At 60.2% G+C, this 17,025-nt stretch overlaps 1 protein-coding gene across 3 annotated transcripts in view; it reads left to right on the top strand.

Annotated features, from left to right (window-relative positions):
- The window catches only part of DNAH1 (dynein axonemal heavy chain 1), a 77,333-nt gene that overhangs the window by 48,628 nt on the left and 11,680 nt on the right, over positions 1-17,025 (top strand). Inside the window, exons 36-57 of one of the 3 annotated variants that reach the window (XM_051852349.2) lie at positions 40-131; positions 292-446; positions 2,162-2,339; positions 3,169-3,363; positions 3,452-3,571; positions 3,923-4,081; positions 4,181-4,288; positions 5,347-5,487; positions 5,577-5,737; positions 6,190-6,347; positions 6,639-6,812; positions 9,258-9,296; positions 10,225-10,403; positions 11,313-11,543; positions 12,207-12,403; positions 12,854-12,989; positions 13,695-13,903; positions 14,082-14,253; positions 14,983-15,174; positions 15,410-15,520; positions 15,674-15,859; positions 16,175-16,366. In XM_051852349.2, coding sequence (XP_051708309.2) covers positions 40-131; positions 292-446; positions 2,162-2,339; positions 3,169-3,363; positions 3,452-3,571; positions 3,923-4,081; positions 4,181-4,288; positions 5,347-5,487; positions 5,577-5,737; positions 6,190-6,347; positions 6,639-6,812; positions 9,258-9,296; positions 10,225-10,403; positions 11,313-11,543; positions 12,207-12,403; positions 12,854-12,989; positions 13,695-13,903; positions 14,082-14,253; positions 14,983-15,174; positions 15,410-15,520; positions 15,674-15,859; positions 16,175-16,366 — 3,485 coding nt within the window. Of the gene's footprint in view, positions 1-39; positions 132-291; positions 447-2,161; positions 2,340-3,168; positions 3,364-3,451; positions 3,572-3,922; positions 4,082-4,180; positions 4,289-5,346; positions 5,488-5,576; positions 5,738-6,189; positions 6,348-6,638; positions 6,813-9,257; positions 9,297-10,224; positions 10,404-11,312; positions 11,544-12,206; positions 12,404-12,853; positions 12,990-13,694; positions 13,904-14,081; positions 14,266-14,982; positions 15,175-15,409; positions 15,521-15,673; positions 15,860-16,174; positions 16,367-17,025 lie in introns of all 3 variants that reach the window. The other 2 variants (XM_051852348.2, XM_051852351.2) reach the window with 2 other exon arrangements.

The following is a 17,025-nucleotide window of genomic DNA, read 5'->3' as shown; positions in this document are numbered from 1 at the left end:
CCTGCCGTGATGCCTGGGATCCCCGCTGTGTCCCCTCAGGCTTCATGACCAAGTGCATCCAGCTCTACGAGACCACGGTGGTGCGGCATGGCCTCATGCTCGTCGGGCCCACAGGCTCTGGCAAGAGTAATGTAAGTGGAACCGAGCCGGGTGGCCCAGTGGATGGACCGTGGGCCCGTGGGCTGGGGTGGCGTCAGCAGGGCTGCTGGCCTCCATGAGGAGTCCCCTGGCCTCTAGGATGCCCCTTTCCAGCTCCTGTGGCCCCTGGCCCACTGTGGCCTGCGTTCCCAGTGTTACAGAGTCCTGGCGGCTGCCCTGACGTCAATCAAAGGGCAGCCGTCCATCAGTGGTGGTGTGTATGAAGCTGTCAACTACTATGTGCTGAACCCCAAGTCCATCACGATGGGCCAGCTGTACGGGGAGTTCGACCTGCTTACTCACGAGTGGTGAGTGCCCCGGGGACCTCCCCCAGCCTGGCTCTGCCACCCAAAGCCTGGGTTCTGCTCACCATTCCATTTCCTCCTCCCTTCCTCCTGGGGGGTGGGGTGGGGTGGGTTGTGTCCCTGGACTGTAAGGGAAGGACAGTCAGCGCTCGTCATTATGGTGAGGCAGGGATGAGCTTGCTGTGTGGAAGGAGCCCGGCAGCGCACCTGGCACGGAACAGACACCAGTGACTGGCTGCCACTCTTCCCAACAGAGGCTGCTGGCCCCCTCGGGGCCTCTGCTCCCAGGGGCAGTGCATGGGGCTGGGAGGAGGGCACGTCAGCCCCCAAGGCACTTTTCTCCAGGGCTCTTGTATTTCTCCAGAAAAGGCCTCCAGGCTCCTGGTGGGAGCCAGGTGGGAGGTGGATTGGGGGAGAGGAGTCACCTGTTTTCCCTACTGTGGGCCTGGCTGGCCTGGCTGCCCCATTTCTGAGGAGGTGAGGGGTCAGGGAGGATCTGGAGGTCAGACCAGGTAAATGTCCTATTAAAGCAAAGTTATTCAGCAACTCTTGTTAAGGCCTAGCGAGGAAGACTTCACTTTGCACCATTGTGACAGGTACAGGGGCCTGTCCTGCAGTGGGGACGAAAGATTGGGCTCCACTGGGAATACGGCAGGGGCGAGTGGAAGTTTACAATGTGGGGCAGGGCGTGGGGACTAGGGAGTGGAACCTTACAAAGAAGCAGCATCAGATCAGGGTCAGAGGGGGCTCAGCTAAGCTGACCCAGGGAATTCTCACTGGAGACAAGGCCAGGTGATCAGACATGGACTGGGTGGGAGGTAGTGGAGGTTGGGGCTCCTGCAGGGATCTCAGGGGTGATCAGGCATCAAAGTTGGGGGTGGGGGTCTTGCTAGACTGAGGTAGCAGGACTGTTTGCTAAAACTGGACCGAACAAGGAAGTGCACAGAGGGACCTAGGAGAAGGGCCAGGAGCCTCAGTAGAGTCTGGCCACAAGAGAGTCTTGGTCACCCCCACCAGTCCCTCCCCTGGCATGGAGCCTCTGGAGCAGGAGCGTTCCAGGGTTCTCGGCACGACTCGGTCCCTTTCTCTGCTCTGCCTGTCACCCTTCTCTGTCCCGTGCCGTCTTCCAGAGCAGCTCTGTGATTGCAGTCCCTCGTGCCCATCAGGATTTCCCTGTTTAGCTTGTTTAGGGGAAGACAGTTCCATTACCCCATGTGATACCAAAGAATTCCCCATCTTTCCTGTTATAGTTTTTTTAAAGATTTATTTATTTATTTGAAAGGCAGAATTACAGAGAGGCAGAGGTGGAGAGAGAGGTCTTCCATCTGCTGGTTCATTCCCCAAATGGCCGCAATGGCTGGAGCTGAGCTGATCCAGGGCCAGGAGCTTCTTCCAGGTCTCCCACGCAGGTGCAGGGGCCCAGAGACTTGGGCCATCTTCTGCTTTCCCAGGCCATAGCAGAGAGCTGGATCTGATGTGGTGCAGCTGGAACTTGAACCGGCGCCCATATGAGATGCCTGCACTGAAGGCGGCTGGCTTTACCCACTATGCCACAGCGCCGGCCCCCTGATAACATAATTTTTCAACACATGAGGGCATTTCAGGAAAGAGAAGGAAGCACAGCAGGGCCAGCATGGGGGCCGGGTTTCCCTGGGAGCCTGTTGTGCTCGCAGCCCCGTCTCCCTGGCCTGCAGCGCTCTCTTCCCTGGTGGCTGCAGGACAGATGGCATCTTCCCCTCGCTCATCCGGGTGGGGGCTGTCGCCTCTGACACCAACAAGAAGTGGTACATGTTTGACGGGCCGGTGGACGCTGTGTGGATCGAGAACATGAACACGGTGCTGGACGACAACAAGAAGCTGTGCCTCAGCTCCGGGGAGATCATCAAGCTCACAGAGGTGCACCCACCTGCTCTGCTTGTGGCTGGCCAGGCCCAGAGGCCGCACCTGTTGGTCAAGCCTCTTCCACAGCTGCCTCCCGGGGCCAAAGCTGACCCTCGGCCATCACGGTGACCTACCCAGGGGCCAGCCAGTGTCAGCTCCGGCTTGTCTCCCAGCACCCCTCCTCAGCCCGAGCTCCTGTGCCTGAGTCCATCCTTTGCAGCTGCCCAGGGCGCTCTGCCCACGGGCCCACTTCCTGTGATGCTCCAAGCCCAGGGCCCACTGCTTCCCACTAAGACTAACTTTGTGCACCCAAGGCCCACTTTTCAGCTATGTCAGCCTTGCTGGGGTCAGGTGTCTACCTAGTCCTGACAGCGAGCCCAAGGTCTGAGAGACAGGTGGCATGGGCCTGGTACAGGGACCTGCCTGGTGAGTGTGTGTGTGTGTGTGTGTGTGTGTGTATACATGCTGGGGGCAGTTCTCAAGACAGAGGGTTATGGCCTGCGCATGAGAGCAGCTCATGGTGTCTGGGCTGAGTGGAACTGCCTGAATGGTTCTGAGAATACCAGGTTGTCATTGTGGCCCTGTGTTCATGTCCAAGATTGGAGCTCCAGAGCAGAGCCCATGGTTCCTGTCAGGTCCCCCCACCCCGTCCTCCAGGAACCCCAGGCTGGCCGGAGACCCCAGGAATCACCTGACTCTGGTTCTTCCTCAGGGCTTCAGGGCAGGGCACATGACCAGCTGAGGGCCTGGAGGTTCCTAGACAGCCCCCTCAGCTCCTACCCACAGGGTGGGCAGCCCTGGGGGCTGGAAGCCAACCCGCTCACATGGTTTGTCTTGGGCCCAGGCGATGACCATGATGTTCGAGGTGCAGGACCTGGCCGTGGCCTCCCCGGCCACTGTGTCCCGCTGTGGCATGGTGTACCTGGAGCCCAGCATCCTGGGGCTCATGCCCTTCGTCGAGTGCTGGCTGAGGAAGCTCCCTGCCTTGCTAAAGCCCCACGAGGAGCATTTCCGGAGCCTCTCTGCCAGATTCCTGGAGGTAGGCCAGGCTGTGGGGGTGCTCGGCCCAGGTGGGGTAGCCGGCTCCATGGCCCCCAGCCACGAGAGCCCCGTTCTCACTGCTGCAGGAGTCCATCAGCTTCATTCGGTCCTCGGTGAAGGAGGTGATCTCCTCGACCGACAGCAACCTGGTCATGAGCTTGCTCAAGCTGCTGGACTGCTTCTTTAAGCCCTTTCTGCCTCGAGAGGTACTGTTATGCAGGGAGGCCCTCCTGCCCCTGCTCGCCTCATCTGGGCCACCTGAGGGCGCTGCAGCCCAATCCAGCTTCCTGGAAGAGAGACTCAGATGGGCTCAGTGTGGCTCATGGGCCCTCATGCCTGGGTTTCCTCCTGGTTCCTGACAGTTGAGGGGTGCAGGGGGCACGTGGAGTTCAGGGAGGACCTGGGAACAGCAGTGCCAAGGACAGCGAGGGTGAGGAGGGAGATGATGTGTTGTAGAGAAACAAATCCGGAACGGCACCCCCGCTCCCCCCGCCATCCTCATACCTCGCAGTGCTGCTGCTCCTGTCTCAGCCTGATGCTGTTCCTTCTGTCCCTAGGGCCTCAAGAAAATCCCGTCTGAAAAGGTGAGCCGCCTGTCTGAGCTGGTCGAGCCCTGGTTCATCTTCTCCTTGGTCTGGAGCGTAGGTGCCACTGGGGACAGCCTTGGCCGAGTCGCCTTCAGCCACTGGCTGAGGGCCAAGATGACGGTGGAAAAGGTGAGAGGTGGCCACTCCCGGTTCAGGCTCCCCCCGGGGCCAGCAGCCAAGCAAGCCTCCTGGGCCTCACAGCTCTGTTCTCCTCCCGGTCCTGGGCAGCTGGCTCTGCCGTTCCCAGGAGAGGGGCTGGTGTTCGATTACCGGCTGGAGGACGCTGGCATCAGCAGCACCAACGACGATGATGACGAAGAGGACGAGAACAAGCAGGTGGCCCCCGAGCCCCCAGGGCCAGGGCAGGGAGGGCCCCGCTGGGTGCCAGCTGTTCTGGGTGAACGGTGACTGCCCCTGGGTCCCAGGCTGGGGTTATTGTGTCATCTCACGGATCCTCACAGCCTGTCTTCTAGACAAAGAAATGGAGGCTCAGAGCAGTCACAACCACATGGTCAGTGGCACAGCTGAACTTGAACCTGGGGCTGGGAGACATCGGAGTGCCTCCCCTCCCAGCCACACGTGCTGCCTCCTCTGTGCTGGTGCTCAGCCCACAGACCAGCTAGCTCAGTTAACCTAAAAGCCCCATTTGCCCAGAGCCCTGGGCCCCCTAGGGGTCATGGGCAAGCCCTTGTGACCTGTCTGCATGACCCCATCCCTGTTATCAGGCAGCGAGGGTTCCATGAGCCTACCCTCATTCCAGGTTCAGGACCCCAGCCCAGGAGGAGGGGGGCAAAGAGGTGTCCATGGGAGTCTTATGGTGACTGTGCAGGGTCCTGCTGGGGGCTTACAGGGTGCATTTGAGTGTCAAGGTCACAGTCGTCCCCCAGGGAATGTCCTGGTTAGGCCGTGGTGAGCGTCTCCTTCAAGGGAGGTCTGTAAGTTGACCCATGGATGTCGGTGAAGGGACACAAGGGGGCAGGATGATGGGAGGGACAAGCCAGGTGAGTCATGCCCTCCAGCTGACTCAGCACCCACGGCTTGGGCCCTCACACTCCTCAAGTCTGAACAGCAAATGCTTTTGTTCTTGGGATTGTCTAATCTCACACAGAGACACAGGGCAGGTAGTCCCCAGGGGGGCCCCACCCAGGGCAGCTGAATGTAGGGCAGCTCCCACCTGGAAAGCTGCATTCAAGGAGCCCTGTTCCTGGTGGGTTGAGGTGGGGGCCCCCACCCCGTGCAGAGATCAGAGCAGAGGACCCATAGGTCCCCTGGGTTCTCCAGTCGAGGCTCAGCAGCAGAGCTCCTCACCTGTCCTGTGCACTGGGCAGCAGGGCCCCAGCCAGGAGTGGCGCAGGGAGAGGTCCCAGGCAGTGCTGAGCCGGCTGTGGTTCCAGGTCGCCTGGGTGAAGTGGATGGACTCCTCAGCTCCATTCACCATGGTGCCCGACACCAACTACTGCAACATCATCGTGCCTACCATGGACACCGTACGCATGTCCTACCTGCTGGGCATGCTGCTCACCAGCCACAAGCCTGTGAGTGCCACAAGCCACCCCAAGGCCAGGCTGGAGGGCGGCAGCTGCTCAGAGTATGGGTCCCGCCCTCACACTGCCTGCTCTCGCAGGTGCTGTGTATCGGGCCCACGGGCACCGGGAAGACTCTCACCATCTCTGACAAGCTCCTCAAGAACCTGCCACTAGAGTACATCAGCCACTTCTTCACCTTCTCAGCCCGCACCTCGGCCAACCAGACCCAGGACTTCATCGACAGCAAGCTGGACAAGAGGCAGGGCACCCCTCCTCACTCCCTCAGCCGCAGCGTACCCCAGCCCAGCTCAGTCAGCTTCTGTCTCATCGCCCCACCAGCAGTGAGAGCTGGCAGCGCCCAAGGGGCCCTGGCTCCCCTGTGCATGGCTCCAGAGCCTTCCCTCTGCCTACAGCTGCTGGGGGGCTTCTCCAGGGGTGCCTGCCCTGAGTGGGCCCTTGTGTGGGGCTGTGTGCCCTCGAGATGCCTGGGAGGCAAGACCCCCTGTGAAAGGAGCTCAGATTTGGGCCAGCCAGTCTGTGATGTGCCAAGATGTTCAGAGTGAGACAGGGCTGGCCATGAGGTAGAGCTGCTGGGAGGAGGCTGAAATTTGGAGTGGGCTTCCCAGAGGCAGAGCTGCCTTCCGGCGTCCCTTGGCTTCTTGGGGGACCTGCTGCGCTCGGGGGCTGGACTCACAGAGCCTCTCCCTCCAGGCGGAAGGGTGTGTTCGGGCCGCCCCTGGGGCGCAACTTCATCTTCTTCATCGATGACCTGAACATGCCGGCCCTGGAGACCTATGGCGCACAGCCGCCCATCGAGCTGTTGCGCCAGTGGATGGATCACGGCGGCTGGTATGACCGCAAGATGATCGGTGCGTGTGGCGGCGTGGGCCCGCAGCGGGATGGGAGGTGTAGGGCCCCAGGGCTGTGATACTTTTGGTGACCCATAAAACTGCTTGGATTTCTCTTAAAACTTGGGGAGAGTGAACCTTTCTTGTCGGTGAAAAATGGCCATGTATGCTGTGCCTGCATGAGTATTTGTCTTTACATCAACAGTGTCGGGAGTCAGATGTTTAAATGTTTTCTTATGGAGGAAGGGGCCCGTGAATAGCATAATGCAACCCTAGGCAGGGCCCTGGCTGACTGTCCTGCTCTATCCTCAGGAGCCTTCAAGAACCTGGTGGACATCAACTTTGTCTGTGCCATGGGCCCTCCGGGTGGAGGCAGGAATGCCATCACTCCACGGCTGACGCGCCACTTCAACTACCTGTCCTTTGCCGAGATGGACGACGCCAGCAAGAAGCTCATCTTCTCCACCATTCTAGGCAGTTGGATGCGTGAGTACTGAGTGGGCAAAGGCAGAAGCCCGGGCCGGGTGAGCCGTCCCAGCTTCAGCCGGGTGGCTGCTGGAAAGCCCACCCACACCCTTTCCTCAGTTTTGTTTTGTTTTTTAATTTTTTGAGAGTGGACAGTGAGAGAGAGAGAGAGAGACAGAGAAAGGTCTTCCTTTGCCATCGGTTCACCCTTCAGTGGCTGCCGCAGCCTGCGCGCTGCGGCCGGTGCACCGCGCTGATCCGATGGCAGGAGCCAGGTACTTATCCTGGTCTCCCATGGGGTGCAGGGCCCAAGGACTTGGGCCATCCTCCACTGCACTCCCTGGCCACAGCAGAGAGGTGGCCTGGAAGAGGGGCAACCGGGACAGAATCCGGCGCCCCGACTGGGACTAGAACCCGGTGTGCTGGCGCCGCAAGGAGGATTAGCCTAGTGAGCCGCGGCGCCGGCTCCTTTCCTCAGTTTTGTTCCTTTGGCAAACTCAGGGGCCTCTCTGAGCCTCAGTTTCTTTGTCTCTAAAATGGGTGCTAATATTAGGTTACCCACCACTTCAACTTCTGAGGGTTTCGTAAGGTATTGTGTGTGCAACATTCAGAAAGCCTGGCACGTGGTGACTGCTGAATCTGTGGTATGTGTGTATGTGTTTATCCGCATATACGTACCTTGACAGGGAGTCTGCAGAGAATTTACCTGGGTGAGGGGCAGGCATTTAGCCTGGCAGTTAAAACACCTGCGTCCCATTCCTGAGTACTTGGGCTTGGTTCCTAGCTTTGGCTCCCCTCTGCTCATGGTCGGGTTCCTACCACCCAAGGTGGGACCTGGACTGAGCTCCTGGATCCCAGCTTTGGGTTGGCCCAGGCCTGGCTCTGGTTGGTTTGTTTCTTTTTAAGATTTATTTGTTTATTTGAGAGGCAGAGTTCTAGAGAGAGAGACAGAGAGACAGAGATAGGTCTTCCATCCTCTTTTTTTTTTTTTTTTTTTGACAGGCAAAGTGGACAGTGTGAGAGAGAGACAGAGAGAAAGGTCTTCCTTTTGCCATTGGTTCACCCTCCGATGTCCGCCACGGCTGGCGCGCTGCGGCCGGCGCACCGCACTGATCCGAAGGCAGGAGCCAGGTGCTTTTCCTGGTCTCCCATGCGGGTGCAGGGCCCAAGCACTTGGGCCATCCTCCACTGCACTCCCTGGCCACAGCAGAGAGCTGGACTAGAAGAGGGGCAACCGGGACAGAATCTGGCGCCCCGACTGGGACTAGAACCTGGTGTGCCGGCGCCGCAAGGCGGAGGATTAGCCTATTGAGCCGTGGCGCCAGCCTAGGTCTTCCATCCTCTTATTCACTCCACAAATGGCCACGATGGTCAGAGCTGGGGTGATCCAAAGCCAGGAGCCAGGAGTTCTTCCAGGGCTCCCACATGGGTATAGAGGCCTGAGCACATGGGCCGTCTTCCACTGCTTTCCCAGGCCATTAATAGGGAGTTGGATGGGAAGTGCAGCAGCTGGAACTCAAACCAGCACCCATATGGGCTGCCAGCACCTCGGGCAAAGGTTTAGCCTACTACCATACAGCTCTGGTCCCTCTGTTTCTTCAAAAAAAAAATAATTAAATTCATGGAAGATGCATATTATAAAAAGTCAAGGGGCTGGCGCTTTGGCAAAGCGAGTTAATGCCCTGACCTGAAGCACTGGCATCTCAAATGGGAGCCAGCTGCTCCACTTCCATTCCAGCTCTCTGCTATGGCCTGGGAAAGCAGTGGAAGATGGCCCAACTCCTTGGGCCCCTGCGCCCATGTGGGAGATCTGGAGGAAGCTCCTGGCTCCTGGCTTTGGATCAGTGCAGCTCCAGCTGTTGAGGCCAATTGGGGAGTGAACCATCAGATGGAAGACCTCTCTCTCTCTCTCTCTGCCTCTCCTCTCTGTGTAACTCTGACTTTCGAATAAAAATAAATAAATCTTTAAAAAATAAAAAGTCAAATTATGAAAGAAAAAGCTAGGCATGGATTTCAAGAAACTTGAGCACCAGAGCAAACTCACCTTTTAATTCCATTTTCCACCAGCGTGTGGAAGTCTTCTGGATGTTAGTGCTTGTCCTGAACTCTGGTGGAGGAGTTTTCTTGTAAATCAGGAGAAGCCCCTGCACCGGAATGGACAGAACGGCCCAGATCATTCCAGGGCCTGGGGAGAAGTCTGCCCAGCACCCCACCTCTCACCCCAATGCTTGCTTGACCTTTGGACTCCACTGGGCATTGTCCAGTGAGTGGGGGAAGCCAGGTCTCCGCTTCCTCCTGCCCAGGGATGGTAGGCTGGGACTTGTCCACATGTCCAGTGTGGGTGGGTGGCGACTCCCTGCTCTGAGGAGGTGGTCAGGTGGCAGTGGCTGCTTTGAGAGCTTCCCAGACTGGGCAGCAGGAGGCCCACCTCAGTCTGAACCCGGTGTCTTTCCCTCACCCCTACAGGTGGACTCCTTGGAGAAAAAAGTTACTGGGAGCCTGTGCGTGAGTACCAGCCTGGGCGGGGCCAGGGTGCTGGGTCCAGGCTAGCCCTAGGCTTGTAGGTGTGTTGAGGCTGGGACCAGTGGCCTCAGGCTCATGTGGGGACCGCTGGCCACTGGGGACCAGAGTGGCAGGTGGCACCAGCACTGGGTTTAGGGCCCAACACATAGTAGACGCAAAATGGATGAACCAGTAGAGGAATCCAACAAACTGCAGCCCTGTGCGGCATCCTGGAGCTCCAAAGAGAGGCAGTGTTGTCCAGGACTCAGGCATGAGCAGGATACGGGACGACATGTGGCTGGGCACAGGTGTCCCCTGTGTGGCGGCTTCTTGCAGCTTGGCCCTGCTGGCCCTCACAGTGAGCCAGCCAGCTACTGGTAGCCACTTTGGTCTCTGTCAGGTGCCTGGATCACCCGCCAAGCCCAACACCCCGAATAGCACCTGCATACCTGGAGGAGCCCTCTCCTGCCCTCTGGGGCACAGTGTCAGTGGTGTCAGCTCCCAGGGGGTCACGAGCCCTGTAGTCACAACTGAGCTCTAGCCTTCCCCGCATCCACAGTCCAACACTCCTGCAGCCAGTGTGTGCTGTGTGACCCCTCCCCGTGTGTGGCTTGGAGCTGGAGTGTTTGGGTCTGAGGCACAGCCCCGTCAGGCAGGGTGCACTGGTGCCCCCGTCCCAGGGGATGTGCCAGTGCCTCTGCCCTGTGAGGGCTGAATGCAGAGCGGAAGATGCCCTGTCCTGGGGTGCGGACATCAGGAAGGCCCTGCAGAGGGTGGGCTCGGGTGCTCAGGTGCGTGGATTCCAAGCCTGCAGCCTGCAGAGGGGCATCCAGAGAGAAGGCAGAGCGAGCACAGGCAAGAGGTTGTGGTGTGTGCAGGCTGCCCGGGAGCTGCCGCCTGTGTGATCCAGGCCACTCTCCTCTGCCCACAGCTGGGGCCCCCCATCTCATCCCCTTCATGGAGCCCCTGGTGGAAGCTACCGTCATGGTGTATGCCACCATCACCTCCCAGCTGCTGCCCACCCCAGCCAAGTCCCACTATACCTTCAACCTGAGGGACCTCTCCAAGGTCTTCCAGGGCATGCTCATGGCCAACCCTGCCAAGGTGGAGGTGAGGAGCCCCCGCCCCCGCTGCCCTCAACCTACAACTTCAAGCCTTCCTGTCCAAACCTTTCTGGGCCTTGGTCCTGCCACATGCTGAGGGGCTGGGACTGGAAGGCCCCCAAGGCTCCAGGCCTCATGCCCTGAGCTGATCTTGGGGGGGTCAGCCCCTACTGGAGAGGCAGTTGTGAGGGGGTCATACAAAAGGGGGAGCCGAGGAGAAAAAGGGCCTCTGGTGGAGGCCCTGGGCGAGCAGACTTTGAGGGGACCTTCCAGGAACCTGAGGCCCCCAGGTGGAAGGAGCAGCAAGTGGGGTGTCAGGTGCACTGGGCAGCAAGAGGACCAGACTCTGGGGCTGTGAGGGGCCAGCAACTTGGATTTCGTCCTGAGGAGCTGTGAGGGACAGACCGGCACTTTGGGTGGGACTGGACAGCCAGCGTGTGTGGAGCCCATAGCTTGCGGGAGAGGGTGGAAGGGACAGAAGTCGGCCTTGGCTTTGCCATGCTTGTAGCCAGTAGGTTAAGAGAAGAGCCCTGGGGCTTCCTGCGGGCTGTGCAGTCCTCAGGGAGAAGCAGGGAAGCTGGGATGCAGCAGAGAGGGGCAGATTCAGGGGGAGGTTCGTGGGGCGTGGGGCGAGCTAAGATGAGACCTGAGGTGTCAGGTGCAAAGAGAACCTGGTCTTCCGGCCAGGCTAGAGGGGGCTGGGGACGGGGGGATGATGCCCTAGAGGCACTTGCGGCCAGTTAGTGGAGCCGGTGCTCAGTGGGCACTTGGCCCGCCCTCCAGCAGCCCTGCCCATGGCCCTGGTGCAGTCCTGGCAGGAGAGCTGGGCCCAGGTCAGGGACTCGGGAGCCCCGGGCTTTGAGGGGTGGCTGAGGGCCCCAGGGCCATGGCTAGCACTGATGCGGGGCGGCTGCAGGACAAGGTGCAGCTGCTGCGACTGTGGTACCACGAGAACTGCCGCGTGTTCCGCGACCGGCTGGTGAATGAGGAGGACTGTGGCTGGTTCGATGAGCTGCTCCAGGGCCACATGGCACGGTGGGACGTGGCCTTCAACGAGGTTTGCCCCTCCCAGCCCATTCTCTACGGGGACTTCATGTCACCAGGCTCTGACGTCAAGAGCTATGAGCTCATCACCAGTGAGTCCAAGGTGAGGGCCCCAGGGCCGCTGACAGCCCCCCACTCTGGGCCGCGCGCTAGGACACTGCGTGAGGAAGGCCAGCTCGGGGATGTCGGGTGAGCCCCAGGCCTCCCCCCAACCCTGTCCCTCCCATTGTTGAGTGGGTACAGCTCCTTGGCAATGAGAGTGAACCTCAATCCTGCAGAGACTCGCTCTGCAAACCAGGATGGGGCCCAGAGGGCAGCAGGGGCCACAAACCAGTCCTGGGTGGTTCCAAAGCAGGACGCATCGGTGATGAGCTCACATCATGGATCAGGGGAACTTAGGCGCAGAGGGCACTCCGGCTTCCCCCTGGCAGAGTGAGACGAGGTGGTCCCCTGGGGTGGCCGGTGGAGTTTATATGAGGGTTTGCGGGCTGTGGCCGGGAGCAGCGCTGACTGCCATGTGTGTAGCCACCTGGGTGGGCTTTCAGTGCTTTCAGCAACAACCCAAGTGTGTTTGTCCGCACCTGGAACTGTTGAAGGCCCCGGGTCAGGTCTAGGCCTCCAGGGGAGACATGCAGCTGGCCAGTCGCAGAGTGGCTAAAGTGCCCTGTTTCTCGGTCAGGACAGAGAGGAGAGCAGGGTGGGGGGCATGTGCAGGGGACCCTAGAGCAGGGGAGACCTGGCCCTCCGGTGCCCGCCCCGGCCGCAGATGATGCAGGTGATCAAGGAGTACATGGAGGACTACAACCAGATCAACACGGCCAAGCTGAAGCTGGTCCTCTTCATGGACGCCATGAGCCACATCTGCCGCATCAGCCGCACGCTGCGCCAGGCACTAGGCAACGCGCTCCTGCTGGGCGTAGGTGGCAGCGGCCGCAGCTCCCTCACACGGCTTGCCTCGCACATGTGAGGGCCCCAGGCGTGGTGGGCAGCGGGGTGGCTGGGGCAGATGGTACGTCCAATCCTTGTTTTCCGTAGTGGCGGGAGCCTGGGGTAGCCCTGAGCAGACCTAGCCAGCCCGTGTGGGCTTCTGGAAGGGCTGGAGACAGGATCCAGGCTCCAGGGAGAGGTGGCAGCGGTGCCCTGTGGTGCTGTGGGGAGAAGGGTGTAGCTGGAAGCACCCCAGGGACCTTCTGAAGGGAGGTGTTGGTGGGGGGGCGGGGGGGCTGCCCTCAGAATCCGCACTGGGAGGGTGGGAAGGGAGGATACTGCAGGCTAAGGGAACAACTCCGGCAAAGGGCTAGAGGGGAGAGAGCAGCTTCAGGGCCTGGGATGGGAGTGGCACTCCAGCTGGATGGGGGAGGGGCGGGCCCCCGCCACAGCCCTCAGTGCCGGACCCCAAACTGCCACCTCCAGGGCCGAGTACGAGTGCTTTCAGATTGAGCTGTCCAAGAACTACGGCCTGAGCGAGTGGCGCGATGACGTCAAGAAGGCCCTGCTGAAGGCCGGCCTGCAGAACCTGCCCGTCACCTTCCTGTTCGCAGACACCCAGGTGCCAGCACCTCGGCGCCGGGTGGGGCTCGTGGCGGGGGCACCCTGGCTCGTGCTCAGGCTCATGCATGCCCAGCTCGCTGTCAGTTGGGGCAGATCTCAGGAGAGAACGCCAGGACCAGGTAGCATTCAGATGGGGGCTGGGTTGGGAGCAGAAAGCCAGACCCACCTCTCAAGAGCTAAGTGTGTGTGGGGGGGTGTAGATCATGCCCCGAGACTAAATAAAGCCCCAGTACCATGGCGCCCTACCTGCTGTCTCAAGGATCTGTGCCCCACGTGCTGGGGAGCCAGGGTTCCCCTCCTGGGGGCTGCTCTTTCTGGAGCTCCCAGGCTTGAGGTTTCCTTGCTGTGGAGCCACAGGACAAACAGCACAGCACTGAAGCCTGGCTGGTGGCTGGTGTTGGGGCCCAGGCCCACGCCAGCCCAGGGCCCCCACAGGAAGCTGCTAAGCTGGGTAGCAGAGCCCCAGCAACCTGAGATGGGCGAGGACCCGTCTCTGCCGGTGGCTGTGGTCTCCTCCCTTGAGTAAACCGGGCCCCACCACCACAGCCCAGGGTCGTGCTTGTGAGGTCACCTGGGCGAGCCTCAGCGGCATCATATGCAAAGTGGAGCTATTGTGGAGACCCAGTGAGAGCGTGGAGCCCAGCGGCCAGCAGAGAGGCTCAGCTCTGTCTCCCTGGTCCATTTCCCACCCCCCACCCCCCAGATCAAGAACGAGTCCTTCCTGGAGGACATCAACAACATACTCAACTCGGGTGACATCCCCAACCTGTACGCCATGGACGAGCAGGACCAGATCCTCAACGCCATGCGGCCCTACATCCAGGAGCAAGGGCTGCAGCCCACCAAGGCCAACCTCATGGCTGCCTACACCAGGCGCGTGCGCAGCAACATCCACATGGTGCTGTGCATGAGGTACAGGCGCCTGCGCCCGGCCGCCTGCGGGTGCTGGAACCCGGGGTGCTTGGGCCCAGGCCCGGCCGCAGTGCTGCTGTGCTGTGAAGATCTCAGCTCCTGGGCCACAGGGCTGGGGGAAAGGGCTCTGGGGCTTGGGTTCCTACGCCTGACCTCACTTGGATCCGTGGACCCCTAGCCCCATAGGAGAGGTCTTCCGAGCTCGCCTGCGGCAGTTTCCCTCCCTCGTCAACTGCTGTACCATCGACTGGTTTAATGAGTGGCCGACAGAGGCCCTGGAGTCTGTGGCCACCATGTTCCTGAATGAGATCCCAGAGCTGGAAGCTTCCTATAAAATAGTGGGAGGCTTGGTAGGTGTCGTGGTAAGGAGCAGGTTCTTGGGAAGAACTGTTTGGTTTGGGGCATAGGCTTGCGGTCATCATGGCCTGGGTGAGCATTCCAGGCCCACTACTCACTGTCAGGCTTTGGTCAGACAGCTATAGCTCTCTTAGCCTCAGTTTTCTCATCTGTAGAGTGGGGTGCCACTGATGGTCATGGTAACAGGATGGGGGCACACAGCTGCATGGTTACTATTTTTCTCAAAGGCTTCAGGGAAGCTTTCTTCAAAGAACACCCTGAACACAGGCTGGGGTGGGTAGATTGGTCTGGTCTAGTCCAGCCTGAGAGAGGGGTGGTTGCCTGGGGGCCAAGAGCTAGGCTGAACCTGACATTTCCCTGCCCAGCCATGCTGATGCTTTGGGCCCTCCCTCCCCTTGGGCCCAGCCTCCAGATGGGCACCAGAGCCCTGGGAGAGAGGCAGCTTGTGTGGGCTGCGACGACACGGGGCCAAAACATGCCTGGGTCCACCCTTACAGCCAGCTCTGTGAACTTGAACAGCCCCTCGCCTTCTCCCAACCTTGGGTTTTTCACTCCTGTTTGCATGATAGGTGTCCTTGACCTGCAGGTTGTGGGAATCGTAGGAGGAATGGGTGTGAGGCAGGAGACTCCTGGCTCAGGCTCAGGCTGCGGTAGCTCTGTGGGAGCTCACAGCCTGTGTGCACGGAGCACACAGCCAGCGGCAGCGGTCTCCCCACATACAGATCCAGGTCTGCGTGTATATCCACCAGTCGGTGGCCAAGAAGTGTGTCGAGTACCTGGCGGAGCTGGCGCGCCACAACTACGTGACCCCTAAGAGCTACCTGGAGCTGCTCAATATTTTCTCCATCCTCATTGGACAGAAGAAACTGGAACTGAAAACGGCCAAAAACCGCATGAAGAGTGGCCTTGACAAGGTGAGGCCTATGGCTCTGCCACATGGCCCTTCACGCTGCAGCTAACGGCATATGTGAATGGCTGCCTTTCTCCCTGCAGCCAGCCAGGGGCACGGCCAGAGCAGAGTACCCCACAGATTCTCAGATGCCGACCCTCTTCTGAGAGAGGCCGTCAGGCAGCTCCGGGGCTGCTGAAGCTGCTGGCCATAGTCTCTCTCAGGCCACACAGGTTTCCTCTCTGTGCCCCAACCCCCAGCTCCTGCGCACTTCCGAAGACGTGGCCAAGATGCAGGAGGAGCTGGAGGTTATGCGCCCCATGCTGGAGGAGGCTGCCAGGGACACCATGCTCACCATGGAGCAGATCAAGGTTGGGGTGCTCCGGGGCCTCCTCCCTGAGGCCTGCCCCCGTGTGCAGGGATGACACCTCTCCCTGCGGGATGCAGAGAGGAGGAGGCAGAGGAGGGAGCACCCATCCCCTCCCACCAGCTGCCAGCGGGCTTCTCCTGTCTTGTGTCCCCAGGTGGATACAGCCATCGCCGAGGAGACCCGGAATTCAGTGCAGGCAGAAGAGATCAAGGCCAAGGAGAAGGCTGCAAAGGCACAAGCTATTGCCGACGATGCCCAAAAGGATCTGGAAGAGGCGCTGCCAGCTCTGGACATGGCCCTGGCCAGCCTGCGCAACCTCAACAAGAGCGATGTGACTGAGGTGGGCAGCTGGGCGAGTCCTGGCGCTCCCTCCTGTGTCCCTCCCTGGTGTCCTCCTGGGCCCTGATCCCCTCTCTGCACCCTCTGGGGGCCGCGTGCCAAGAGGTGAGGGTAGAGCAAGGGCTGGAGCCCAGCTGCCTGTCCCGCCCTCTCGTAGGAGCCCACAGGCCCAGGCAGGAGCAGTAGCCATAAGTGTGCTTGGAGCAGGAGGGGCTTGGCTGGTGGGGGCCAGGCTGCCTGGTGGTGTGCCTGCCTGGAGGTTCCCGTCGGTCACAGGCTTCCCTCTTCCTCACCCCGCCCAACGCTCGGCCCACAGGTGCGCGCCATGCAGCGGCCCCCGCTGGGCGTGAAGCTGGTCATTGAAGCTGTGTGCATCATGAAGGGCATCAAGCCCAAGAAGGTGCCAGGAGACAGGCCAGGCTCCAAGGTGGATGACTACTGGGAGCCAGGCAAGGGGCTGCTGCAGGACCCCGGCCGCTTCCTCGAGAGTCTCTTCAAGTTTGACAAGGTGAGTGCGCCTGGCTTCCAGCGGTGAGGACAGGACACAGCCAGGCAGGGAGGCTGCAGAGGACCGCTCTGCCTCCCTCCCCCCCAGCAGCAACAGCACCACTGCTGGGGACCCTGGGGCCCAGGGGTTCTCTTCACTCCCTGTGGCCTTGGCCAAGGCCTTCCCCATTGGCTCAGCCTTAACCCCCCCTCCTTTGGCTTCATCTCATCTCTACACCTGCTAACGGCGCTGCTCTCAGGAGGCAGCTATCGTATGTACGTATGTATTTGAAAGACGGAGTTATAGAGGCAGAGAGAGAAAGAGAGGGCTTCCATTCATAGGTTCACTCCCCAGATGGCCGCAATGGCTGGAGCTGTACCACTCTGAAGCCAGGAGCCTAGAGCTTCTTCCTGGTCTCCCACGCTGGTGCAGGGGCCCAAGGGCTCAGGCCATCTTCTCCTTTCCCAGGCCATAGTAGAGAGCTGGATCGTAAGTGGAGCAGCCAGGATTTGGAGCAGCACCCATATGGGATGCCGGCACTGCAGGCTGCAGTTTTACCTGCTATGCCACAGCACCGACTCCATCAGCCATTGTCTTTAAATGAGTTTAAAACGAGGCCTGTGTGTTATTCTATCTTGAAACTTTGTCCAAGGAAGAACTCACTCACCATTTGTCTGTTA

This window comes from Oryctolagus cuniculus, chromosome 10 (assembly GCF_964237555.1).
Source record: "Oryctolagus cuniculus chromosome 10, mOryCun1.1, whole genome shotgun sequence".
In the NCBI taxonomy this organism is placed as follows: Eukaryota; Metazoa; Chordata; class Mammalia; order Lagomorpha; family Leporidae; genus Oryctolagus; species Oryctolagus cuniculus.
Note: the sequence above shows the minus strand (reverse complement) of the source record. Positions and strands in the feature narration are given on the sequence as shown.